General features: G+C 50.0%; 1 protein-coding gene across 4 annotated transcripts in view; it reads right to left on the bottom strand.

Annotated features, from left to right (window-relative positions):
• Positions 1-939: 939 nt before the first annotated feature.
• Positions 940-21420, bottom strand: part of ARAP1 (ArfGAP with RhoGAP domain, ankyrin repeat and PH domain 1) — a 168963-nt gene continuing 148482 nt past the window's right edge. For 3 of the 4 annotated variants that reach the window (XM_066588387.1, XM_066588386.1, XM_066588389.1), the window contains 14 exons: positions 17865-18071; positions 15924-16029; positions 15686-15833; positions 15484-15567; positions 15334-15399; positions 14283-14400; positions 13952-14068; positions 13727-13863; positions 13364-13405; positions 12040-12122; positions 5137-5187; positions 4135-4198; positions 3841-3993; positions 940-1838 (listed from right to left, as the gene is read on the bottom strand). In XM_066588387.1, the coding sequence (XP_066444484.1) occupies positions 1833-1838; positions 3841-3993; positions 4135-4198; positions 5137-5187; positions 12040-12122; positions 13364-13405; positions 13727-13863; positions 13952-14068; positions 14283-14400; positions 15334-15399; positions 15484-15567; positions 15686-15833; positions 15924-16029; positions 17865-18071 (1382 nt within the window). In that variant the 3' untranslated portion in view covers positions 940-1832. The remainder of the gene's footprint in view (positions 1839-3840; positions 3994-4134; positions 4199-5136; positions 5188-12039; positions 12123-13363; positions 13406-13726; positions 13864-13951; positions 14069-14282; positions 14401-15333; positions 15400-15483; positions 15568-15685; positions 15834-15923; positions 16030-17864; positions 18072-21420) is intronic. The other variant, XM_066588388.1, reaches the window with a different exon arrangement.

The following is a 21420-nucleotide window of genomic DNA, read 5'->3' on the forward strand; positions in this document are numbered from 1 at the left end:
TCCTCCTAGTGGTGGCTGTATATATCAGTATACAGTTAGCTCCCACTAGTGGAGGCTGTATATATCTGTATACAGTGAGCTCCTACTAGTGGTGGCTGTATATATAAGTAGACAGTGAGCTCCCCCTAGTGGTGGCTGTATATATAAGTACACAGTGAGCTCCCACTAGTGGTGGTTGTATATGTCTGTATACAGTGAGCTCCTCCTAGTGGTGGTTGTATATATCTGTATACAGTGAGCTCCTCCTAGTGGTGGCTGTATATATCAGTATACAGTTAGCTCCCACTAGTGGAGGCTGTATATATCTGTATACAGTGAGCTCCTACTAGTGGTGGCTGTATATATCAGTACACAGTGAGCTCCTACTAGTGGAGGCTGTATATATCTGTATACAGTGAGCTCCCCCCAGTGGTGGCTTTATATATCAGTATACAGTGAGCTCACACGAGTGGTGGTTGTATCTATCAGTATACAGCGAGATCCTACTGGTGGTGGTTGTATATATCTGCAAACATGAGTTTCTGCTAGTGATGTCTCTGTAAATCAGTATACAGTTATCTCCTCTTAGTGCTAAATGTATAAATCTGCATGTAGTGAGTTCCCCCTAGTGATATGTGTATACAATGAGCTCCCTCTAGTGGTGGCTGTATATATATGTATACAATAAGCTCCCTCTAGTGGTGGTTGCATAAATCGGTCTGCAATGAGCTCCCTCTAGTGCTGGCTGTATATATTTGTCTGCAATGAGCTCCCCCTAGTGTTGGTTGCAGACAGATAATGTTATCCTGTAACTTTGTACTTATGAAGGGGATTTGGTGCTATGTATCAAAAAATGGATCGCTGTTCGCTGGGGGAATGCTCAGCACAGCTGGCCCTTTAAATGAACGACACTTATTGGAGAGTCCGATGAATGGCGCCTTGTGGCCACAACATAAAATACACAGTGAAATGCGTCGTCTTTATTGATGAGCAGACATTACAAGGACTCTGCTGATTGTCCGCTGGGAGATACAATGGTGGATGGTGACGAGGACTTCGGCCTCCACCTGTGTAACAGCCACACCAGAAAGGACTTCATGCAGCAGATTTCCCTGGGGCTCATGCAGATGCAGAGTGGCCATCGATGAAGACCCCAGTTATAGGCCGCACCGTTCAATGCTTTTCTCAATGCCCGTCTTCCTGTTCCTATGAAGACCTCAGTGAGGATGACAACCAGAGGCTCACTACTCTTAGGGGAGACTCACTGAAGTGTCTGCTGAAGCCGGCGGCGGCCGCCATGTTTGTGTGGTCTGCTTCCTGCTTGGACACTTTGGCCTCCATCACGCCCTGCCCTGGAGGTCCTGTCATCGATTAACCCATTATTCAGTAGTCCTATGGCGCACTCACGCATGCCGCTTCACACGGAGGAACGTGACTGAAATGTTCACAGTTAAAACCCAGCGTATCCCCCCCCCCCCCCCCAAAGAACCAAAACTACTACAGATCATAAAAGCCCCCGAACCGATTGACCCCCAGCCGACTCCTTAAATCAGTGTTAGTGCACCAAAGGCAGAGGAGAATCCATAACAAAGTCTACCGGGGCGCTGGAGGCGGAGTCTTCAAGTCTTGAATTAGAGGGTGTGAGGGACGTCTACAGCCCCCCACAGTCCACAGAGATGGGGGAGGGGGTATTTACAGAAGGCTTTCTACAAGGCACAGGATCTACTATACACGATTTGTGCGTCGTCCATTATAGCGTCCGGGTTATTATAAGGCGCACTCTCGCCATTTCACATAAGGAAATACTCTCTGCGCTCCAAAGTCCTAGGAGGAGTCCAAGGAAACCGGTCGCATCAGACCTGCAAAAGGTGGAGAAGATCAATGTCAACCAGATGGGAGTCACAGAGGAAAAGCAACACAAGACTCAGCTAAACTCCTTCCTCCGAGCCTAAAAGCCTATCCCTGAAGCCTAGACGACTACTCCTTCCGAGCCTAGAATCCACTCCTCCGAACCCAGACTCCTCCTTCCTAGCCTAAAAGGCTGTCCTCAAAGCCTAGACTCCTCCTTCCGAGCCTAAAATCCACTCCTCCAAACCTAGACTCCTCCTCCTTCCTAGCCTAAAAGACTGTCCTCAAAGCCTAGACTCCTCCTACTTCTGAGCCTAAAATCCACTCCTCCGAGCCAAGACTCCTCCTCCTTCCAAACCAAAAAGCCCATCCTCTGAGCCTAGACTCCTCCTCCTTCTGAGCCTAAAAGCCAGTCCTCAGAGCCTAGACTTCCCCTCCTTCCTAGCCTAAAAGTCTTTCCTCCGAGACTAGACTCCCCCTCCTTCCGAGCCTAAAAGCCTGTCCTCTGAGCCTAGACGACTCCTCCTTCCGAGCCTAAAAGCCTGTCCTCTGAGCCTAGACTCCTCCTCCTTCCGAGCCTAAAAGCCTGTCCTCTGAGACTAGACTCCCCCTCCTTCCGAACCTAAAAGCCAGTCCTCAGAGCCTAGACTCCCCCTCTTTCCTAGCCTAAAAGTCTATCCTCCGAGACTAGACTCCCCCTCCTTCCGAGCCTAAAAGTCTGTCCTCTGAGACTAGACTCCCCCTCCTTCCGAAACCTAAAAGCCTGTCCTCAGAGCCTAGACTATCCCTCCTTCCTAGCCTAAAAGTCTGTCCTCAGAGCCTAGACTCCCCCTCCTTCTGAGCCTAAAAGCCTGTCCTCTGAGCCTAGACTCCTCCTCCTTCCGAGCCTAAAAGCCTGTCCTCTGAGCCTAGACTCCTCCTCCTTCCGAGCCTAAAAGCCTGTCCTCTGAGCCTAGACTCCTCCTCCTTCCAAGCCTAAAAGCCCATCCTCCGAGCCTAGACTCCTCCTCCTTCTGAGCCTAATAGCCAGTCCTCAGAGCCTAGACTCCCCCTCCTTCCTAGCCTAAAAATCTATCCTCCGAGACTAGACTCACCCTCCTTCAGAGCCTAAAAGCCTGTCCTCTGAGACTAGACTCCTCCTCCTTCTGAGCCTAAAAGCCAGTCCTCAGAGCATAGACTCCCCCTCCTTCCTAGCCTAAAAGTCTTTCCTCCGAGCCTAGACACTTCATCCTTCTGAGCCTAAAATCCACTCCTCCAAGCCTAGACTCCTCCTTCTTCTGAGCCTAAAAGCCAGTCCTCAGAGCCTAGACTCCCCCCTCCTTCCGAGCCTAAAAGCCTGTCCTCTGAGCCTAGACGACTCCTTCTTCCGAGCCTAAAAGCCTGTCCTCTGAGCCTAGATTCCTCCTCCTTCCGAGCCTAAAAGCCTGTCCTCTGAGCCTAGACTCCTCCTCCTTCCGAGCCTAAAAGCCTGTCCTCTGAGACTAGACTCCCCCTCCTTCCGAACCTAAAAGCCAGTCCTCAGAGCCTAGACTCCCCCTCCTTCCTAGCCTAAAAGTCTATCCTCAGAGCCTAGACTCCCCCTCCTTCTGAGCCTAAAAGCCTGTCCTCTGAGCCTAGACTCCTCCTCCTTCCGAGCCTAAAAGCCTGTCCTCTGAGCCTAGACTCCTCCTCCTTCCGAGCCTAGAAGCCTGTTCTCTGAGCCTAGACTCCTTATTACAGTACAGCAGCGTTATATAAGAGAATCGGCTGATATCAGTCCCATCTTATTACAGTACAGCAGCGTTATATAAGAGGAGTGGCTGATATCAGTCCCATCTTATTACAGTACAGCAGTGTTATATATGGGGAGCAGCTGATATCAGTCCCATCTTATTACAGTACAGCAGCGTTATATAAGAGGAGCAGCTGATATCAGTCCCATCTTATTACAGTACAGCAGCGTTATATAAGAGGAGTGGCTGATATCAGTCCCATCTTATTACAGTACAGGAGCGTTATATAAGCATCAGTCACCGTGAGCGGGTCTGTGGTGAAGGCCGCCATGCTCCTCCTTATATCCGTCTCGCTCCCTCGTATAGGAATGAGGGGAAGATTTCCAAACGTGGAGTCCATCTGTGCGCTCCGTGTCCTCGCCGGCGTGCCCTGCTCCGGCCACAGGCTGCCATACTGCGGGCACAAAGAGAAGCCGCCATAACTACCCCAGAAAACAGCAGCAGGTGAACGCTGTGTCTCCCCGTGTATTACTGTGAGCGCCACCCGCTGGCCACCACACCGATGTACCCCCAACCAAAATGACAAGAACCGAACCTGAAGGAAGACGAAGACTGCAAACCATTGTCTCATCTCTGCCAGCGAGTCGCAGCACAGGAACCTGCGGGACACGAGGGGCGACAGACCAATGAGGAGCCGTGAGCGCACAAGAGAGAGAGCGATAGAGACCGCCGTAGACTGAAAGTGTAGAGAGAGAGAGAGAGCGAGACCATGAAAGGGATAGAGTCAAAGCGTGATGGAGAGTGATGGAGAAAGAGCATGAGAGCGATAGAGAGTGTGATGGAGAGCGTAATAGAGAGAGAGCGCGGGAGAGAACGCAGTAGAGTGTGATAGAGAGCGATAGAGAGAGAATGCGAGAGTGATACAGTGAGCGCATGATAGAGAGATACAAAGAGCGCGGAAGTGATAGAGAGTGTTATAATGGTAGAGTCAAAATGTGATGGAGAGCGATAGAGCGTGTGATGGACAGCGTGACAGAGAGAGAACACGGGAGCGATAAAGAGAGAGCATGATAGAGACCACAGTAGATAGAGAGTGGATAGAGAGTGATAGGGAGAGACCGTAAAAGGGATAGCGAGTGAGATATAAAGTGAAAGCGTGATGGAGAGTATGAGAGCGATAGGAAATGTGATGAAGAATGATTGAGAGAGCGCTAGAGCGACAGAGTGTGATAGAGAATGCAAGAGCGAAACAGTAAGAGCGTGACAGAGAGATACAAAGAGAGCGCAGAAACGATTGAGAGTGTAATAGAGCAAGAACATGATAGAGAGCGATAGAGAAAACGTGGGAGCAATAAAGAGAGAGATAAAGACTGTGGTAGGCAGAGTGTTATAACACGCAATAGAAAGAGACCGCAATAGAGAGAGAGAGAGCGCAACAGACAGAACACGGGCGCGATAGAGATTTAGAGAGTGTGGGAGCAAGACAGAGCATAATATAGAGTGATAGAGAAGGAGATTGAGAGAGACTACGAGAGCGATAGAGAGCATGATAGAGTGCGATGGGAGCAGGGCTCGTGCCTTATTACACTTTTCTCACCATTGACTCTTCTCGTTCTTCTCATTCTTGCACATTATCGTAAAGCCAAAGCTGAAAACACGGACAGATCATCAGTGACGTCATTAACCTCCATGCTTTACACTGCAGCTCTGCACAATCTCAGCATGAAGTCAGTGCATGAAGCAAACCTTTTGCTATCTAGCGAATGTCACAGACAAGCCTGCAGTGGTTAATCTGTCGCCCCCGGGGGCAGTGCCCGCCGCTAGACTGGCACCTCCCTCTTTTCTACCAGTAGAGGTAACTTTGTCGCTGCATAAAACAGAAACTTTCCTCCGTGTAAAATGTGTCTTCCAGTAACGCAGACGGCGGACGGAGCTCAGCGGCGCCCGGTTACCATGGAAGCACAGAATTAAAGTAGAAAATATTGTGCAGAGTTGGCGGTTGTGGCAGTGGCGCGCTACATTAGTGGCAATCATCTCCGGCGCGCACAATGGGGGAGGGGGGCTGTTATACCCTTTAATGCCTCAGTAATGAGCTGTGCAGAGTGTGAAGGGTTAACCCTTGAACGCCTGGCCTTAGCAACTGGTGGTGTTTCCATGACACAGAGCACTTTCTGCCCACTCACCCGCTGGCAGAGCTGCTGATCACCCGTCCTTGCAGACAGGGCACACACAGCTATACCAGGTAGCTGCAGGTAGGAGCGCGTCCCGCAGGCCGCGGCATCGCCCGAAACATCAATTCTTCTGTTCTGTATAAACCTGAATCCTGAGCGAGGCCGAAAGTCAGAAATCAGCTGTTATCTGGGCTCTGGTCAAAAATCATACAAACTCCACTGCTGCCACCTAGTGGTGAAGGCGGGAATCACAGTGCGCCAATACATCATCATCATCAGCCGTCATCTATCAATATGTCAGAACCTGCACAAGGTGTCAGGCCGGTCGCTTATAAAAAGGGAGGGAGAAGAGTGATGCTCTGCAGATCTCTAGAGAGGTCAGTGGTGTAATAATCTGCAGGATATAGCACTATGTATCAGGAGGTAGAGAGGACAGAGCGATGATCTGCAGATCTCTAGAGGTCAGTGGTGTAATAATCTGCGGATATATCACTATGTATCAGGAGGTAGAGAGGATGGAGCAATGTTCTGCAGATCTCTAGAGAGGTCAGTGGTGTAATAATCTGCAGGATATAGCACTATGTATCAGGAGGTAGAGAGGACAGAGCGATGATCTGCAGATCTCTAGAGATCCTGTGATTCACCCTCTGACTTCCTGCAGGTTGGTGCATGGTCTGTGTGCAGGTGACTGCAGCTCCAGGCTTCCCTCCTTCTCCTCCTGGGCCGGGGACTTTGGCTCTCTCCTTTCCAGGGGGAGGGAGAGCTCCTGGGCTATGGTTAGAGGGAAGCCCAATACCCCCACTCTCTGGGCCGAGCTGGCGGAGGGTGAGGATGTAATGCAACCGGCTACTCAAGCAGGTTTGGGAAGATCCAGCCGGCGACGCATCAATGTGTCGTCGGCATCCTCTGTGGAGACCGCTCAAGGTGGCAGCTGGGCTAACCAGGGTAAGAGATGGTGGGCCTCAGGGACCACGGCTGCAAGGGGTTCCAGCAAAGACCCTTCTGGAGCAAGGCGGGTGCTTCTGGCACCCTGAGAAATAGTGAAGTGGATGAGGAAACCAGAAGGATGGAGAGCGAGGAGGTGGCTGCCAGTTGTGCTGCATCCTCCTGTGAAGGCCGTGTGGACGAGGATGGAGAGGAATGGCAAAGACAGAAGAAAAAGGGTAAGAGAAGGATAAGAAGGAACAACAGAGGTTCTTCCTCTCTGCAGTGGGATGATTCGGTCCCACTTACTCTGGGACAGATACCAAAGGAAGGCCCAAGTGGTTCCCCTCTGGTTGACCACTCCAAAAAAGGTCCAAGCCCTCGATAACACCTCTTCCCCACCAGGGGTGGAGGCCGAGGGTGAGGTGGTGGCAGGAGTATTGGAGGAGGTCTTTGAAGGAAAGGTCCCAGGGGATACTGGATCATTTTCTAAGGGACGTCTGGTTTCCTCTGGGAAGGGGGCTGCCCTGGGGCTGGAAGGTGAAGGTGAGGAGGTGAGTGGGAGCACGGGCAGAGGGATGGATGTTTCTATTTGTTTAAGATGAAATAAGAGGGAAGCCTCCTATCGGTCTCTTGAGGCCGAGCCGTATAGCGGGTTGGTGGTCCGTTTTAGGACCGGACAGGTAGAATGCAGACGGGTTATCGAGATGGAAATGGGGAGGTGCCTGATCTTAGATATTCCCATGGGAGATCAAGAGTTGCATCTTATTAACATCTATGGACCCCAGTCAAAGTGGGGGCACAAAGACCTCTTAATGGGAATTAAGCCTTTCCTTTTTACAGGCCGGCAAGTGGTCTTTGGAGGAGACTTTAATAATGTCACGAGGCTCGGTGATAGACGAGCTTCCAATGACCGGCTGGGCTAGGATAGCGTCGCATTAAATAGCGTAGTTATTGAGACACGCCTTGTGGATGTCCACGTTCGGCACACCGCAGGGCACACGGGGCTCACTTACTTCAAAGGTAGTTATTATAGGTCTAGGAGAGATAGGTTTTATTTAAAGGAGGAAGCCGTCTTCTCCCTGGTATGGGTGGTGGAGGTGGAGTTCTCTGATCACTGTATGATTCTTTTTTCGGATTTTTCAGTTTGTGGAGACTGAATTAGAGAATTCTCTTCAGAGCCAGGAACCACTACTGGGCCCATGCAGCAGTAAGTCAGAGTGGTGGGAGATGTTCAAACATCAGGTAAGAAGGTTCTTTCGACAGATCTCCAACCTCAGAAGCCTGAACAGGAAGCGTATGTATCAGAGCCTGAGGAGGAAACTCGAGCGCTTGGTCTTGACTGGAGGTAGCCGCGAGGAGATCTCCAGGGTGAAGTCCTTGCTCAAGAGAGGTCAGTATGATAGACACGCATCTTTGGTAGTTTCCAAAATCCCTTTTAAAAACCACTCGCCCGACCCCTACAAGAACTGTAAGATGTCAGTGAGTTGTAAACTGGGCAGGGGTCTGTTAGATAGTACAGGCTCCCTAAAAAGGTCCAGATCAGGGATCCTGGAAGTCGTCAGATCCTTCTACTCACATCTCTTGGGTGGGAAGGAACTTAATTGGGACAGAATCTCTGCTTTCCTGGCGGAAACCATTCCTGAACCAGGAGTAGACCCCTTTCTTGTTGTTTGGAGTAGACCCCTTTCTTGATGTTTTGAAAGAAGCACTTACGGAAGAGGAAGTCGGACTGGCGATTGATGTTAAGCCATGTCCAGATGGCTTAACATCTGAGTTTTATAAAGGAAAGATTCTGGTGACAGTGCTTTTCCGTAGGTTGGTGACATTTGCGCCCGGCTCCTTTCTGAGGCTCAGCACTGCTCCGTTCCCGGTCGAAGCACATTTAGCGCCATGCTGAGTGTCTGGAAGCCTGTGGAGCGGGCACAGCGGGTCTCTGGAAGCTGTTTTTACTTCCCTGGATCGAGTAAACCACGAGTACTTTTGGTCTTTCCTTTTGAGATACGGTCTGCCGGTGGGGTTTGTAAATTGGTTAAAAACTTTGTTTTCACGTGCCAAGACTTTCCCGCTTGTGAACGGTTGGGTTGGCCATCCTTTTGTAGTCAGGTTTGGTGTCTGTCAGGGATGCCCTCTGAGCCCCTTGCTCTACGCGTTCGCTATCGATCCCTCCATCAGAAGGGTCAATTGGGGACCGTTGGCGGGGGTGAGCATGGACCCGGGGGTGCCAGGCTCGGTCCTGAGGATAGTAGTGCACACTGATGATGTTACTATCTTAGTCTCCTCTCATGATAAGGCTGGTGGGTGATGTTGGAAGTTGGTCGCTATTCGGAGGTCTCCGGGTCAAAGATTGTGAGAGTCTGGGAGGGGGAGATCCTGCTTTTGATCTTCAGGACTCTCCCAGAACCCCAGGTTTCCACTAAAATTTGGGCATTGAATTTGAGCAAGGGAATTATCCAGAGAAAACTGGGAAGGCAGATTGAGGAATGGTGCTCAAAAGGTGGATCAATGGAAAGGGTGGTCTTTGACACCCAGAGAGGGTTTGCTTGATCAATACCTACCTGCTCCCTTTGTAAATATACCTGGGACGTGTATGCATTTTGCCAGAACCTCTTTGGTCGCGGGTCTACAGCCTGTTCTTCCAGCTGTTATGGGGGAGTAGGTTGAACCCAGTCAAGAGGGAGGTTACTTACCGTACGAGGAGACTAGGCGGGTTGGGTTTGGGCAACCCAGTGGTATTCTTTGTAAATACCTTTTTGAAAATTTAGCATCTCAAACCTCTGGACAGAGAGGGCTCCCCCTGAAACGGATAGTTTCAGCCTTTCCTCCAGGAGTGGGAGACAAGAGGGCGAATGAAGGACCTTCCATACATTGCATGGACATCTTCCGGGTTATGTTGCACCAGTTCTGAATGTTTTATGCCAGTGGGGGCTGACCGTGGGGAAAATCAGGGCGCTGGCCAGGTATGTGCTGGACCAGAGGGTTTTGGCAACCCACTTTCAGAGTCTATCGGCCCTCAGGGACTGCCGAGGTGGGGTTTTGAGGGTAGGGTTGTTTCTATTAAATTTGGTAAGAATCCCCTTGAAGTATTGGGACTTCACCTGGCGAGGGACAACTTGAAGCGCAGGAACACCGAGGAAAGGGGTTGTCCCCGAGAGGCGTGTGGGAACACTCTGGAGAGCATGGACCACTTCCTGCTTCATTGTCCCTTTAAAAGAGGTCTACCAGAGGGTAGGGGCTTCCATCGGTTGTCCTCAGCTGGCTGACCTTACCTACGCCGAGTGGTGTAATGGCGCATGCAGAGACCTGGGTGGCAGGGACCACTGCACCTTATATTCAGTAAGTCTAGTGGTTCGGTATTACACGTGGAACGCACGGTGTTTAGTGTCGACGCAGCATAAAACCCTCCTGGAGGACGAGGTAAGTAGGAACATTCTTGGTGACCTGGTGAAGGTGCGTTCTCTGGAGTTTGAGAGGTTGGGTAGGACCATGGTGGCCTTCCTTTTGGAGTGGCCTTGCTTTGGGGTTCCCTAGTCTGGAGAACTCTTTCCTGGTGGGGGGCTGGGGTCTTTCACCCGAGCTTTTTGTTTTGTTTTCAGGTTAAAGTTGACTGTAAGGCTTACAGGACCCGAACCAGGGCTGGAGGGCCATAGAGCCCTCGGAGGTATTGGTTTCATAGTATGTATCTTTGCCAAGAGGTCATTTGTTGTGTCTTTTGTGTTGGGAGGTGGGTGGTTTTACGTCATATGTTATTGGGGTGGGGGTGGTTTTACGTCATATGTTATTGGGGTGAGGGTGGTATTATGTCATGTTATGGCAGAGGGGGTGGTATGTGTAAAAGAAACTTGGTTTGGAGGAAGGAGGGGGGATATAGTGTATATATCTATATAATATAAAAAAACCTCTGTATTGTATTCCACATAGGGGGTGGTATTACGTCATGTGTTATGCAGGTGGGGGGGATATTACGTCATGTGTTATGCAGGTGGGGGGGATATTACGTCATGTGTTGTGGGGGTAGTATTACGTCATGTGTTATGGGGGTGGGGGTGGTATTACGTCATGTGTTATGCAGGTGGGGGGGATATTACGTCATGTGTTATGGGGGTTGGGGTGGTATTACATCATGTGCTATGCAGGTGGGGGGGATATTACGTCATGTGTTATGCAGGTGGGGGGATATTACGTCATGTGTTGTGGGGGTAGTATTACGTCATGTGTTATGGGGGTGGGGGTGGTATTACGTCATGTGTTATGCAGGTGGGGGGGATATTACGTCATGTGTTATGCAGGTGGGGGGGATATTACGTCATGTGTTATGCAGGTGGGGGGGATATTACGTCATGTGTTATGGGGGTGGGGGTGGTATTATGTCATGTGTCATGTGTTGTGGGGGTGGTATTACGTCATGTATTATGGGGGTGGTATTACGTCATGTGTTACAAGGGTGATATGTCATGTGTTATGGGGGTGGGGGTGGTATTACGTCATGTGTCATAGGAGTGGGGGGGGTATTACGTCATGTGTTATTGAGGTGGGGTGGTATTATGTCATGTTATGGCAGAGTGGGTGGCATGTGTTAAAGAAACTTGGTTTGGAAGAAGGAGGGGGATATAGTGTATATAACTATATAATATAAAAAACCTTTGTATTGTATTCCACATAGGGGGTGGTATTACATCATGTGTTATGGGGTGGGGGGGATATTACATCATGTGTCATAGGAGTGGGGGTGGTATTCTGTCATGTGTTATGGGGGTGGGGGTGGTAATATGTCATGTGTCATGTGTTGTGGGGGTGGTATTACGTCATGTGTTATGGGGGTGGTATTACGTCATGTGTTATGGGGGTGGTATTACGTCATGTGTTATGGGGGTGGTATTGCGTCATGTGTTATTGGGGTGGGGGTGGTATTACGTCATGTTATGGCAGAGTGGGTGGCATGTGTTAAAGAAACTTGGTTTGGAAGAAGGAGGGGGGGATATAGTGTATATAACTATATAATATAAAACCCCCTCCGTGTTGTATTCCACATATATATTGGCAGGTGTCGCAGGGTTCATGTTTATATTGTGTTTGTGTTTTCTCTTTAGTACACGGAGTCTGCGGGATTGTTAGTTCTGTTCTGTATATCTGTCTGTATATGCACGGTTCTGCGGCCGGCCGGCTCTTCCCCGGGTTGTGTAACATATTGTAAATACACTTGCTTTTGATTATTGTATATTTTTCTATTAGGTTTGATTTGGGGTCATTTATCTGTTGTTCTGTTCTCCTTTGTTAGGTTTTTTTACTTTGATAATAAGATTTGCAGATCTCTAGAGGTCAGTGGTGTAATAATCTGCAGGGTCCGTCACTCTGTATCTGGCAGGAGGTGAAGCAATATTCTGCAGATCTGTGGCGTTACGTACCTGGTTGGCGGTCGGACCTTTTTCCGGATGCCCAGGTGTACAGTCAGGTTTTTGATGGGCCACTCCTTCTCCGGCCGGTGACTCTGTGGCACAAAGCGGTCCGTTAAGGCAGTCTCCATGCAAGCCCCGCCCCCCAAATCTGGACACACCCCTCTATTTGTTCTGCGCAGCTAAAAAAAGTGCACAGAAAACACCTGTAAAAACGGCAATATAAACCCGCTGCAATAAGATGCGTACGTCTGCGCCGCACCAGATGCATCGTCGCATGATGAGAACCTCCAAGAGCTTCTAATGTTTTAGCTCCTCGTCGCTTTCTAAATCTCTGCTTGCTTTCAGTGAATGGGAACAGTCCAGACATAACACTTCTGGCAGAGGGTTTGCTACAATTGTATCCAGTCTACACACAGCACTGTGACTCCAGCCCGATACATTGTAACAATCTGCTGCTGTGTTTACATCACCTCTCACTGCTGCCCTGCTGCTTCAGTGTCTGTACACAGCAAGGGAGATTTATCAAGGCTGGTGCAAAAGGAAAGTGGAGCAGTTGCCCATAGCAACCAAGGAAGACACCATAAAATCGGGAGCTGGAATGTGATTGGTTACGCTAGTAAAGAAGAATCTGCCCTGCGGATCTTACACAGTGCTCACCTTAACTTGCCCCCCAGAATGCATTGCAACAGGGTGATGTGTATTGGGGGTTTCTGCTAAGCAATTAGGGGGCCAGTGTCTATTAGTAGAGCTGACAGAGTTAATAGACTTAATCTACAGTTCTCAATGTAAGTAGAGTATAATTTATACTCCAATCACATCCAGAGCTGCAAGCCCATTTTTGCTGCTTCATTATATTTTAATCTCCATTCACATCTGAAACTGTAGTCACATTTCCACTATCACATCACGTCTTATACTCCAGTCACATCCAGAGCTGCACTTTCATTGCAACTTTCATGATGTGTACAGCTCTGGATGGGACTGGAGTATTAGCCATAATGTAAGCAGAAATATCACTGCAGCTCTAGAAATGAATGAGGAATAAAACAGGATGTAGCAGCAGTTCTGCGACTGCAGCTCTGGATGTGATTGGAATACAAGCTATGATGTAAAGACAGATTTATTGATGAAGCTCTGGATGTGACAGGAGTATAAGACATCATGTAACTCAGGACCAGTCAAGTTTGAGCTGCTAATAAAAAGCAAATGAAGCATTGATCAGCTCCGCACAGCATCCGCCCCCATTTAATGATTGGCGCAGGTATTGAGTGTCCACACCGACACCAGCAGTGAGAGGGAGTCCATCACCAAGCAGGAAGCGCAGTCCTCTCACCTGACTCCCGCTATCCGAGGACCAGCGCCGATCCCTCGGGTTCTGCTTAATAAAGGACGGCGGTTACATGACACATACAGCAAAGCAATATGGCGCTCAACCCAGTCACTAAAGGGTTATTGTAGACATGAAGCAGGGCAGCCGTACACATAGGGGGCGCTATTAGACCAGTCATTGCTGTTGCTTTGTCAGATGATGGACTGACAACCAATGTCTGTGTACTTCGAGCACTTGTCGGTTCCCCTCCCCCAATGAAATCAGCTTTATCCTGAGAGCCCACATTGGGGGAGGAGCCTCAGTAAAAGTTATCATTGACCTCTGATGCCCACTAACAGGTAGGGTTGTGGGCGGAGTCACACTTACTCTCACGTCGCGGTACATTCGCAGCCCGCTGCTGTTCAGCATGAAGTAACGATCATGAAAACTGGCGCCAAACCCCAACAAACTCCTCTCCTCGCGAAACTTCATCATCCCGTTCTTGGTGTCTTTCGCCCGCGTCTCTGCGGAAAGGAAGAGGCTTCAGTGGTCTTCTACACTGGATAAGCCTGACAGGGGCACATCGGCACGCTTTGGTCGGCGACTACTCACTGATATAATTCAGCATGGCCTCCATGTGTGGGTTCTTCTTCACTATTAAGTGGCTGCTGTTGCTGACCTGAGAGTGAAAGATGGGGAGCACTTTCTCCGAGTAATGCAGGGGGCGCTCTAATGATACAAACAATACAGATAAAAGCGGTTTGCTCAGCCCCGTACGACTTCTGGCACAACTGAGAGGTCGTCTTCTACAATGTATGCTACTCCGCTGACATCTAGTGGCTGATCTGCCCACTGCAGTGTTTCTTTTCTGCTACTTCTTAGTTGTGGGAACTCAGAGATAGACCAATCAGAAGGAAGTCTAAGTGTCACCTGTAGAACCTACCCAGTTCTCCCGAGTCGTCCACCTCCGAGCAGCTCCAGTAATCGTCCTCGGCTATGCGGATGTTCCGCCTCTCTAGCAGCGTTTCTGTCAGCTCCTGCGCCGTCATAGTGACTGCAATCTGGAAAAACAGAGAAGGGAGTGCAGAACGTTACTAGTCAGCAGTGCCATCCTTCCCCTCGCCAGTCCCTAGGCATCAGCCAGCCCCTCGCCAGTCCAAAGGCATCGTCCAGCCCCTCGCCAATTCCCAGGCATTGTCCTGCCCCTCGAGAGTCCCCAGGCATCGTCCGACCCCTCGCCAGTTCGCAGGCATCATCTTGCCCCCTGCCAGTTCGCAGGCATCGTCCAGCCCCTTGCCAATCCCCAGGCATCATCCGGCCCCTCACCAGTTCGCAGGCATCGTCCTGTCCCTCGAGAGTCCCCAGGCATCGTCCGACCCCTCGCCAGTTCGCAGGCATCGTCTGGTCCCTCACCAGTTTGCAGGCATCGTCCTGTCCCTCGCCAATTCCCAAGCATCGTCCGAACCCTCGCCAGTTTGCAGGCATCATCCTGCCCCTCACCAGTTGAAAGGCATCGTCCAGCCTTTCGCCAGTTCGCAGGCATCGTCCTACCCTTCGCCAGTCCCCAGGCATCGTCCTGCCCCTCGCCAGTCCCCAGGCATCGTCCTGCCCCTCGCCAGTCCCCAGGCATCGTCCTGCCCCTCGCCAGTCGAAAGCCATCGTCCAGCCGCTCGCTAGTTCGCAGGCATCGCCCTTCCCCTCACCAGTGAGCAGCAGCATACTGCCCTTCACCAGTCAATGCCATCCTGCGCCTCACTAGTCAGCAATCGCCCCACATGTCACTAGTCAACGGCATCCTGCATACATCAAACAGCCCCATCGAGTAGATCGTGACCCAAAGCTATCCAGCCCTTACATTCCGATAAAAATGCCACTACACACACAGTCGTTCCCTCCGTTAGCTTTGCAGCTTGATACAATCTACTGTTCTCTGTTATCAGCTATTACAGGCTGTAGGACAGGTGAATCTAGTCTCTTGCTCCGCAGATACCCACATGGACGCTCTGCTCGCACTCGGCCTTCTTCTCCATCAGGTAGACGGTGCAGATAAAATCCCGTCCCTGTGTGACAGAGGAAATAAGTTGTGATGTAATCCGGAGATTGTAACAAGATTGGCGCGGGGCGCGACCTCTGCTGCTGCTCACCCTGCGTCTCACTTGATTCTCATTGCGCACTTTCATGATGGTGGACGTGATGTCGAGCTGCTTCTGGATCTCCTGGCTGTCCACCTATGGGAGAAGCAGAGAAGTAACTCCTACTCTACCCTTCGGAGGGGCGGCTCTGCTGGCGCTACAATCTGTTACTATTGTAACATTCATCATTAACCCTTTACCCCCCGGTGCCTACACTGAATATGGGCAGGTAGCAGGTGATCAGGTCCTCCACCACACGCCCCGGCTTGTAGTTCTGTCCGTCCGTCTGGAAGAGCGTAGGACCGAAGACGATGGCCAAGTTGTGAATGTTCATCTGATTGCTGTCACAAAAGTGCTGGATACTGCAATAGAGAGACATGGCAGCGAGACAGTCTGAGTGCGAGCCATCAGACAGCGGAGGGGCTGCATATCGGACAGTCGCCATCACTCACCAGTACAAGTGGCGGATTAAGGCTTTTAGCGTGGCTCTGTTGACCGCGGGCAGAGCCTGCAGCAGATCCTGGTACCGGCAGATCCTCTCACTTTTATCTTCGATACCTGGAAAAGGTGAGATGATCCATAGGGGGCAGTGTTACAGCAGTTCTATAACAGCAGCCACCTCTCCTTATAACCCCTATTGTCTAAAATGCCTCCCCCATGTGCCCCCGGATAATCCCCTCCAGGGTGCTCCCCTTTAACCTCTTAGTGACCAGCCCATTGACTTTTTATGTCCTGGCCTGCTGGGCTTAATTCCCAGACGACGTAAAATCATGCATCCTCTGGGAATGACAGCCCTGCAGGCTCAGGAAGTGACAGCCCCATGCTGTCAGTTACCGGAGGTAGCCAACAGCATGGAGCTGTCATCCTGTGCCGCGAGACCCCACTCCCGGTCACGCGATCGCCGGTATCCACCGGAAGACAATGGGCAGTAAAAAAAAAGTCAAAGTTTCAGCTCCACTTACGGATTGGATCTGTAAGGGGACCTGAGAATACTCACCCCCGGTCCTCCGCAGCGCCCGGCGTCTTTGTAGTTCTCCCCGGACCTGTCGCCGGCGTTTGCGCATGCACACCAGACACATTACGTCACGCACATGCGCAGAGGGCCGGGAGGCCCGGGGAATTTGAAAAAACTCCCTGCTCCCGGCTAGTATGAGTAGCCGAGAGCAGGGAGCTGTCACCGTGAGCCGCTGTATGCGGTTCCCGGTCACATGATCGCTGCTATCCAATGGATAACAGCAATCACGTAAAAGTTTAAAAAGTGAAAAAAAAAAAGAAAAAAAGTTTGTTTCATCTCCCCTCACGGATCATATCTGTGAGGGGAGATGAAATTAGGTACCCAAGTCCCCCGGATTTATCCACAGACTTTACCCCGACTTCTGCGCACGCATTCGTCGCCAAAATGACATAATTGCTAAAAAAAAATAAAAATTATAATTTTTTACTTCAGCTTTGCTTAGATTCATTAAAAAACTGTGAGGTCAAAATCCCCAGTGCACCCCCAGATGAATGCGTTAAAGGGTCTAGTTTCCAAAATGGGGTCATTTGTGTGGGTTCTCTATGGTTTTGGCCGCTCAAGGGCTCTACAAGTGGGCAATGGGAACTGGAATGCCTTGAAGCAAAATGTCTGATCTGAAAGCCACCGGCTGCTCCTTTCGGTTTGGGCCCCGTTGTGCATACGGACAGAAGATTAGGGCCACAATGGGTATGTGTCTGAGCACAGGACAAACGGGGGTATTCATTTTGGGGTGCAAATCCTCATTTTCATGTGCACTATAGAAAAAAAATCCTGTGTTTAAAATGACATATTTGCAAAAATATGAAATTTTATTTTTTCTCCTCTAAATTGCATTAATTCCTGAAAAGAAACTGTGGGGGCAAAATACTCCTGACCCCCTCAGTGAATACACTAAGGGGTGTAGTTCATAAAATGGGGCCATTTGTAGGGGTCTCTATCATTCTGACACCCATGAGCCTTTACAATCTTGGCTTGGTGTAGGAAAACAAAGTGTTCCTCAAAATGTTAATAATCAATGTTAAATTTGTACACCTTTTAAATGGTTAAAAAAAACGAAAGTGTTTCCAATGTGCGCCCAAAATAAAGTAAACGAATGGAAATATATATCTTATCAAAAATGTCCATATTATGTTTGCAAATATTTGAGATATTTGCATTGGAAATGTTAAAAAATGAAGTTTTTTCCAAAATTTTCCCAATTTTGTCGCTTTTAATAAATAAACACAAATTCCATCGGTCTATTTTTTCCGCCTAAATGAAGTACAACATGTGGCGAAAAAACAATGTCAGAATCACTGGGATATGCAAATCCTGTTCTTCCATGTTAAAGTGTCACAATTCCAAAATTTGGCCTAGTCATTAAGGGGTTAAACCTCACCTGTTACCTGCAACCACTGCAGACAATGCTCGGCAAATACACCCTCTCCGATGCCTCTGAAGAACCTCTTGAGGGTGTCAGACACGTTGTCCACGTGTTCTTCTTCCGTCAGTACCACGCTCCGTGCGTCCTTCTTCAGTGAGTCCAGCAGACTTGTGATTTTGGAGTTCTGCCCGCTCTTCCTGTAGATCCCTTCAGATCCCACCCCTGAGGAACGGCCACACTGTTACATGGTTTGAGATCCCACCCAACACTGCCAATGACTACAGCTGCCCCGGCTCTCATGTATGGCCAATGTAGCCCCGCCTTTCATATATAATGACCACTGTAGCCCCGCCTCCCATGTATAATGACCACCATATCCCAGTCTTCCATGTATAATGACCACTGTATCCTCGTCTCTCATGTATGGCCAATGTAGCCCCACCTTGCATATATAATGACCACTGTATCCCCGCCTCCCATGTATAATGTAAGGCTTGAGGGACAGTTAGGAGGGAAAGCCTCATGGGATCTGGGAGCTTTATGTACATGATGTATGGATGATATGTCACCCTGTATGGAGCCTCATGAGATCTGGGAGCTTTATGTACATGATGGATGGATGATATGTCACCTTCTATGGAGCCTCATGTGATCTGGGAGCTTTATGTACATGATGGATGGATGATGTGTCACTCTCTATGGAGCCTCATGGGATCTGGGAGCTTTATGTACATGATGGATGGATGATATGTCACCTTCTATGGAGCCTTATGGGATCTGGGAGCTTTATGTACATGATGGATGATATGTCACCTTCTATGGAGCCTCATGGGATCTGGGAGCTTTATGTACATGATAGATGGATGATATGTCACCTTCTATGGGGCCTCATGGGATCTGGGAGCTTTATGTATATGATGGATGGATGATATGCCACCCTATATGGAGCCTCATGGGATCTGGGAGCTTTATGTACATGCTGGATGGAGGATATGTCACCTCCTATGGAGCCTCATGGGATCTGGGAGCTTTATGTACATGATGGATGGATGATATGTCCCCTTCTATGGAGCCTCATGGGATCTGGGAGCTTTATGTACATTATGGATGGAGGATATGTCACCCTCTATGGAGCCTCATGGGATCTGGAAGCTTTATGTACATGATGGATGGATGATATGTCACCTTCTATGGAGCCTCATGGGATCTGGGAGCTTTATGTACATGCTGGATGGATGATATGTCACTCCCTATGGAGCCTCATGCGATCTGGAAGCTTTATGTACATGATGGATGGATGATATGTCACCTTCTATGGAGCCTCATGGGATCTGGGAGCTTTATGTACATGATGGATGGATGATATGTCCCCTTCTATGGAGCCTCATGGGATCTGGGAGCTTTATGTACATGATGGATGGATGATATGTCACCTTCTATGGAGCCTCATGGGATCTGGGAGCTTTATGTACATGATGGATGGATGATATGTCACCTTCTATGGAGCCTCATGGGATCTGGGAGCTTTATGTACATGATGGATGGATGATATGTCACCCTCTATGGAGCCTCATGGGATCTGGGAGCTTTATGTACATGATGGATGGATGATATGTCACCTTCTATGGAGCCTCATGGGATCTGGGAGCTTTATGTACATGATGGATGGATGATATGTCACTCTATATGGTGGAGGTTTTCTGGTTAACCATGATATGTTACAAAGGTCATTACTGGGTCAGATGAGATGGCAGAGAGTGAGTTCTGCCCAGTGATAGAGTGGTTGGCAGCAGCAGATGATTGGCTGTAGAAAAATGGCGGGAAATGCCTGTGGTTGTCAGGCAGAATCTGGTGGCCTGACAGTGGCTGGTGATTGGTCCAGAGGAACAAGCTGAGAGGAGCAGCAGTGAGATATGGAGGTGCAGAGATGTGGGCCATCATCATCTGGAAAGGAAGCAGCATGCAGCATCCCGGTGACAGATCCCTGTTCCTGTCAGCTCCCCTCACAATCCCTGTCAGCTCCCTGTTCCTGTCGGCTCCCCTCACAATTCCTGTCGGCTCCCCTCACAATTCCTGTCAGCTCCCTGTTCCTGTCGGCTCCCCTCACAATCCCTGTCAGCTCCCTGTTCCTGTCGGCTCCCCTCACAATTCCTGTCGGCTCCCCTCACAATTCCTGTCAGCTCCCTGTTCCTGTCGGCTCCCCTCACAGTTCCTGTCGGCTCCCCTCACAGTTCCTGTCGGCTCCCCTCACAGTTCCTGTCGGCTCCCCTCACAGTTCCTGTCGGCTCCCCTCACAGTTCCTGTCGGCTCCCCTCACAGTTCCTGTCGGCTCCCCTCACAGTCCCTGTCGGCTCCCCTCACAGTCCCTGTCGGCTCCCCTCACAATCCCTGTCGGCTCCCCTCACAATCCCTGTCGGCTCCCCTCACAATCCCTGTCGGCTCCCCTCACAATCCCTGTCGGCTCACCTCACAATCCCTGTCAGCTCCCCTCACAATTCCTGTCAGCTCCCCTCACAATTCCTGTCAGCTCCCCTCACAATTCCTGTCAGCTCCCCTCACAATTCCTGTCAGCTCCCCTCACAATCCCTGTCAGCTCCCCTCACAATCCCTGTCAGCTCCCCTCACAATCCCTGTCAGCTCCCCTCACAATCCCTGTCAGCTCCCCTCACAATCCCTGTCAGCTCCCCTCAAAATCCCTGTCAGCTCCCCTCACAATTGCTGTCAGCTCCCCTCACAATTCCTGTCACAGCTTCAGACCCTCTGTGAAGATGGAGGACCTTCTGCAGCGGCTGATTGTTGGTATGTATGAAGCGGACGGTGAGGAATAGCTGCGCAGATGTCTGGAATCCCCTGCGCTTCAGCTTAGGACTTGTCAGCAGTGCAGGCCAGGAGGAGCTGCAGAGGACATTGTGTGAACGCTTGTATCTGAGGAGGACTTGTTAGGAGAGAAACACCAGCGAAGTGAACACAGGGGCTGCCTTTACCTTGTTGCAGCGTACAGGTGAAGCTCTACAAGTTGGTGAGACCCCCGGTAACCAGGTGGTACCCCTGGTTACTGGCACCTGTGTATAGAAGGATTTACCTTGTGTACCAGTTGGGAGTGATTTCGCACGGCGGTTTTTGTGTTCGGTTTTGGCGGGCCGGAGCCAGGAGCGGGTCCATTATGGGGAAGACATGTGAATCTTTCCATTATGCTTCCTCTCTGCTCCTGGCTTTGGCTAACAGGGTGCTGGGCATCGGGGCATCAGCCCCTAAAGGAGATTTGTCAGTTTTAAATGTGTTAGTGTTAACCCTTACTAGGCTGTAAAGAAACGGTGAGTCAGGGGATGATGGGGAATGTATGTCTGCGTAACAGTTGTGTTTTATTAATGGTATCATGTCTGAGCTGAGGTGGCTGAGCGCTGCACTGGGGTAACCGAGCTCTGCACTGAGGTAGCTGAGCGCTGCGGGAGACTGTCAGCACTGACGTAACTAAGCTCTGAGGATGGAGACTGTCGGCTGTGAGGTGACCCCTGCCCGCAGTCTGTGGTTGAGGCGGCTGCTGCTGTTGATCAGATTTGGTTTATAATTA

This window comes from Eleutherodactylus coqui, chromosome 1, assembly GCF_035609145.1.
Source record: "Eleutherodactylus coqui strain aEleCoq1 chromosome 1, aEleCoq1.hap1, whole genome shotgun sequence".
In the NCBI taxonomy this organism is placed as follows: Eukaryota; Metazoa; Chordata; class Amphibia; order Anura; family Eleutherodactylidae; genus Eleutherodactylus; species Eleutherodactylus coqui.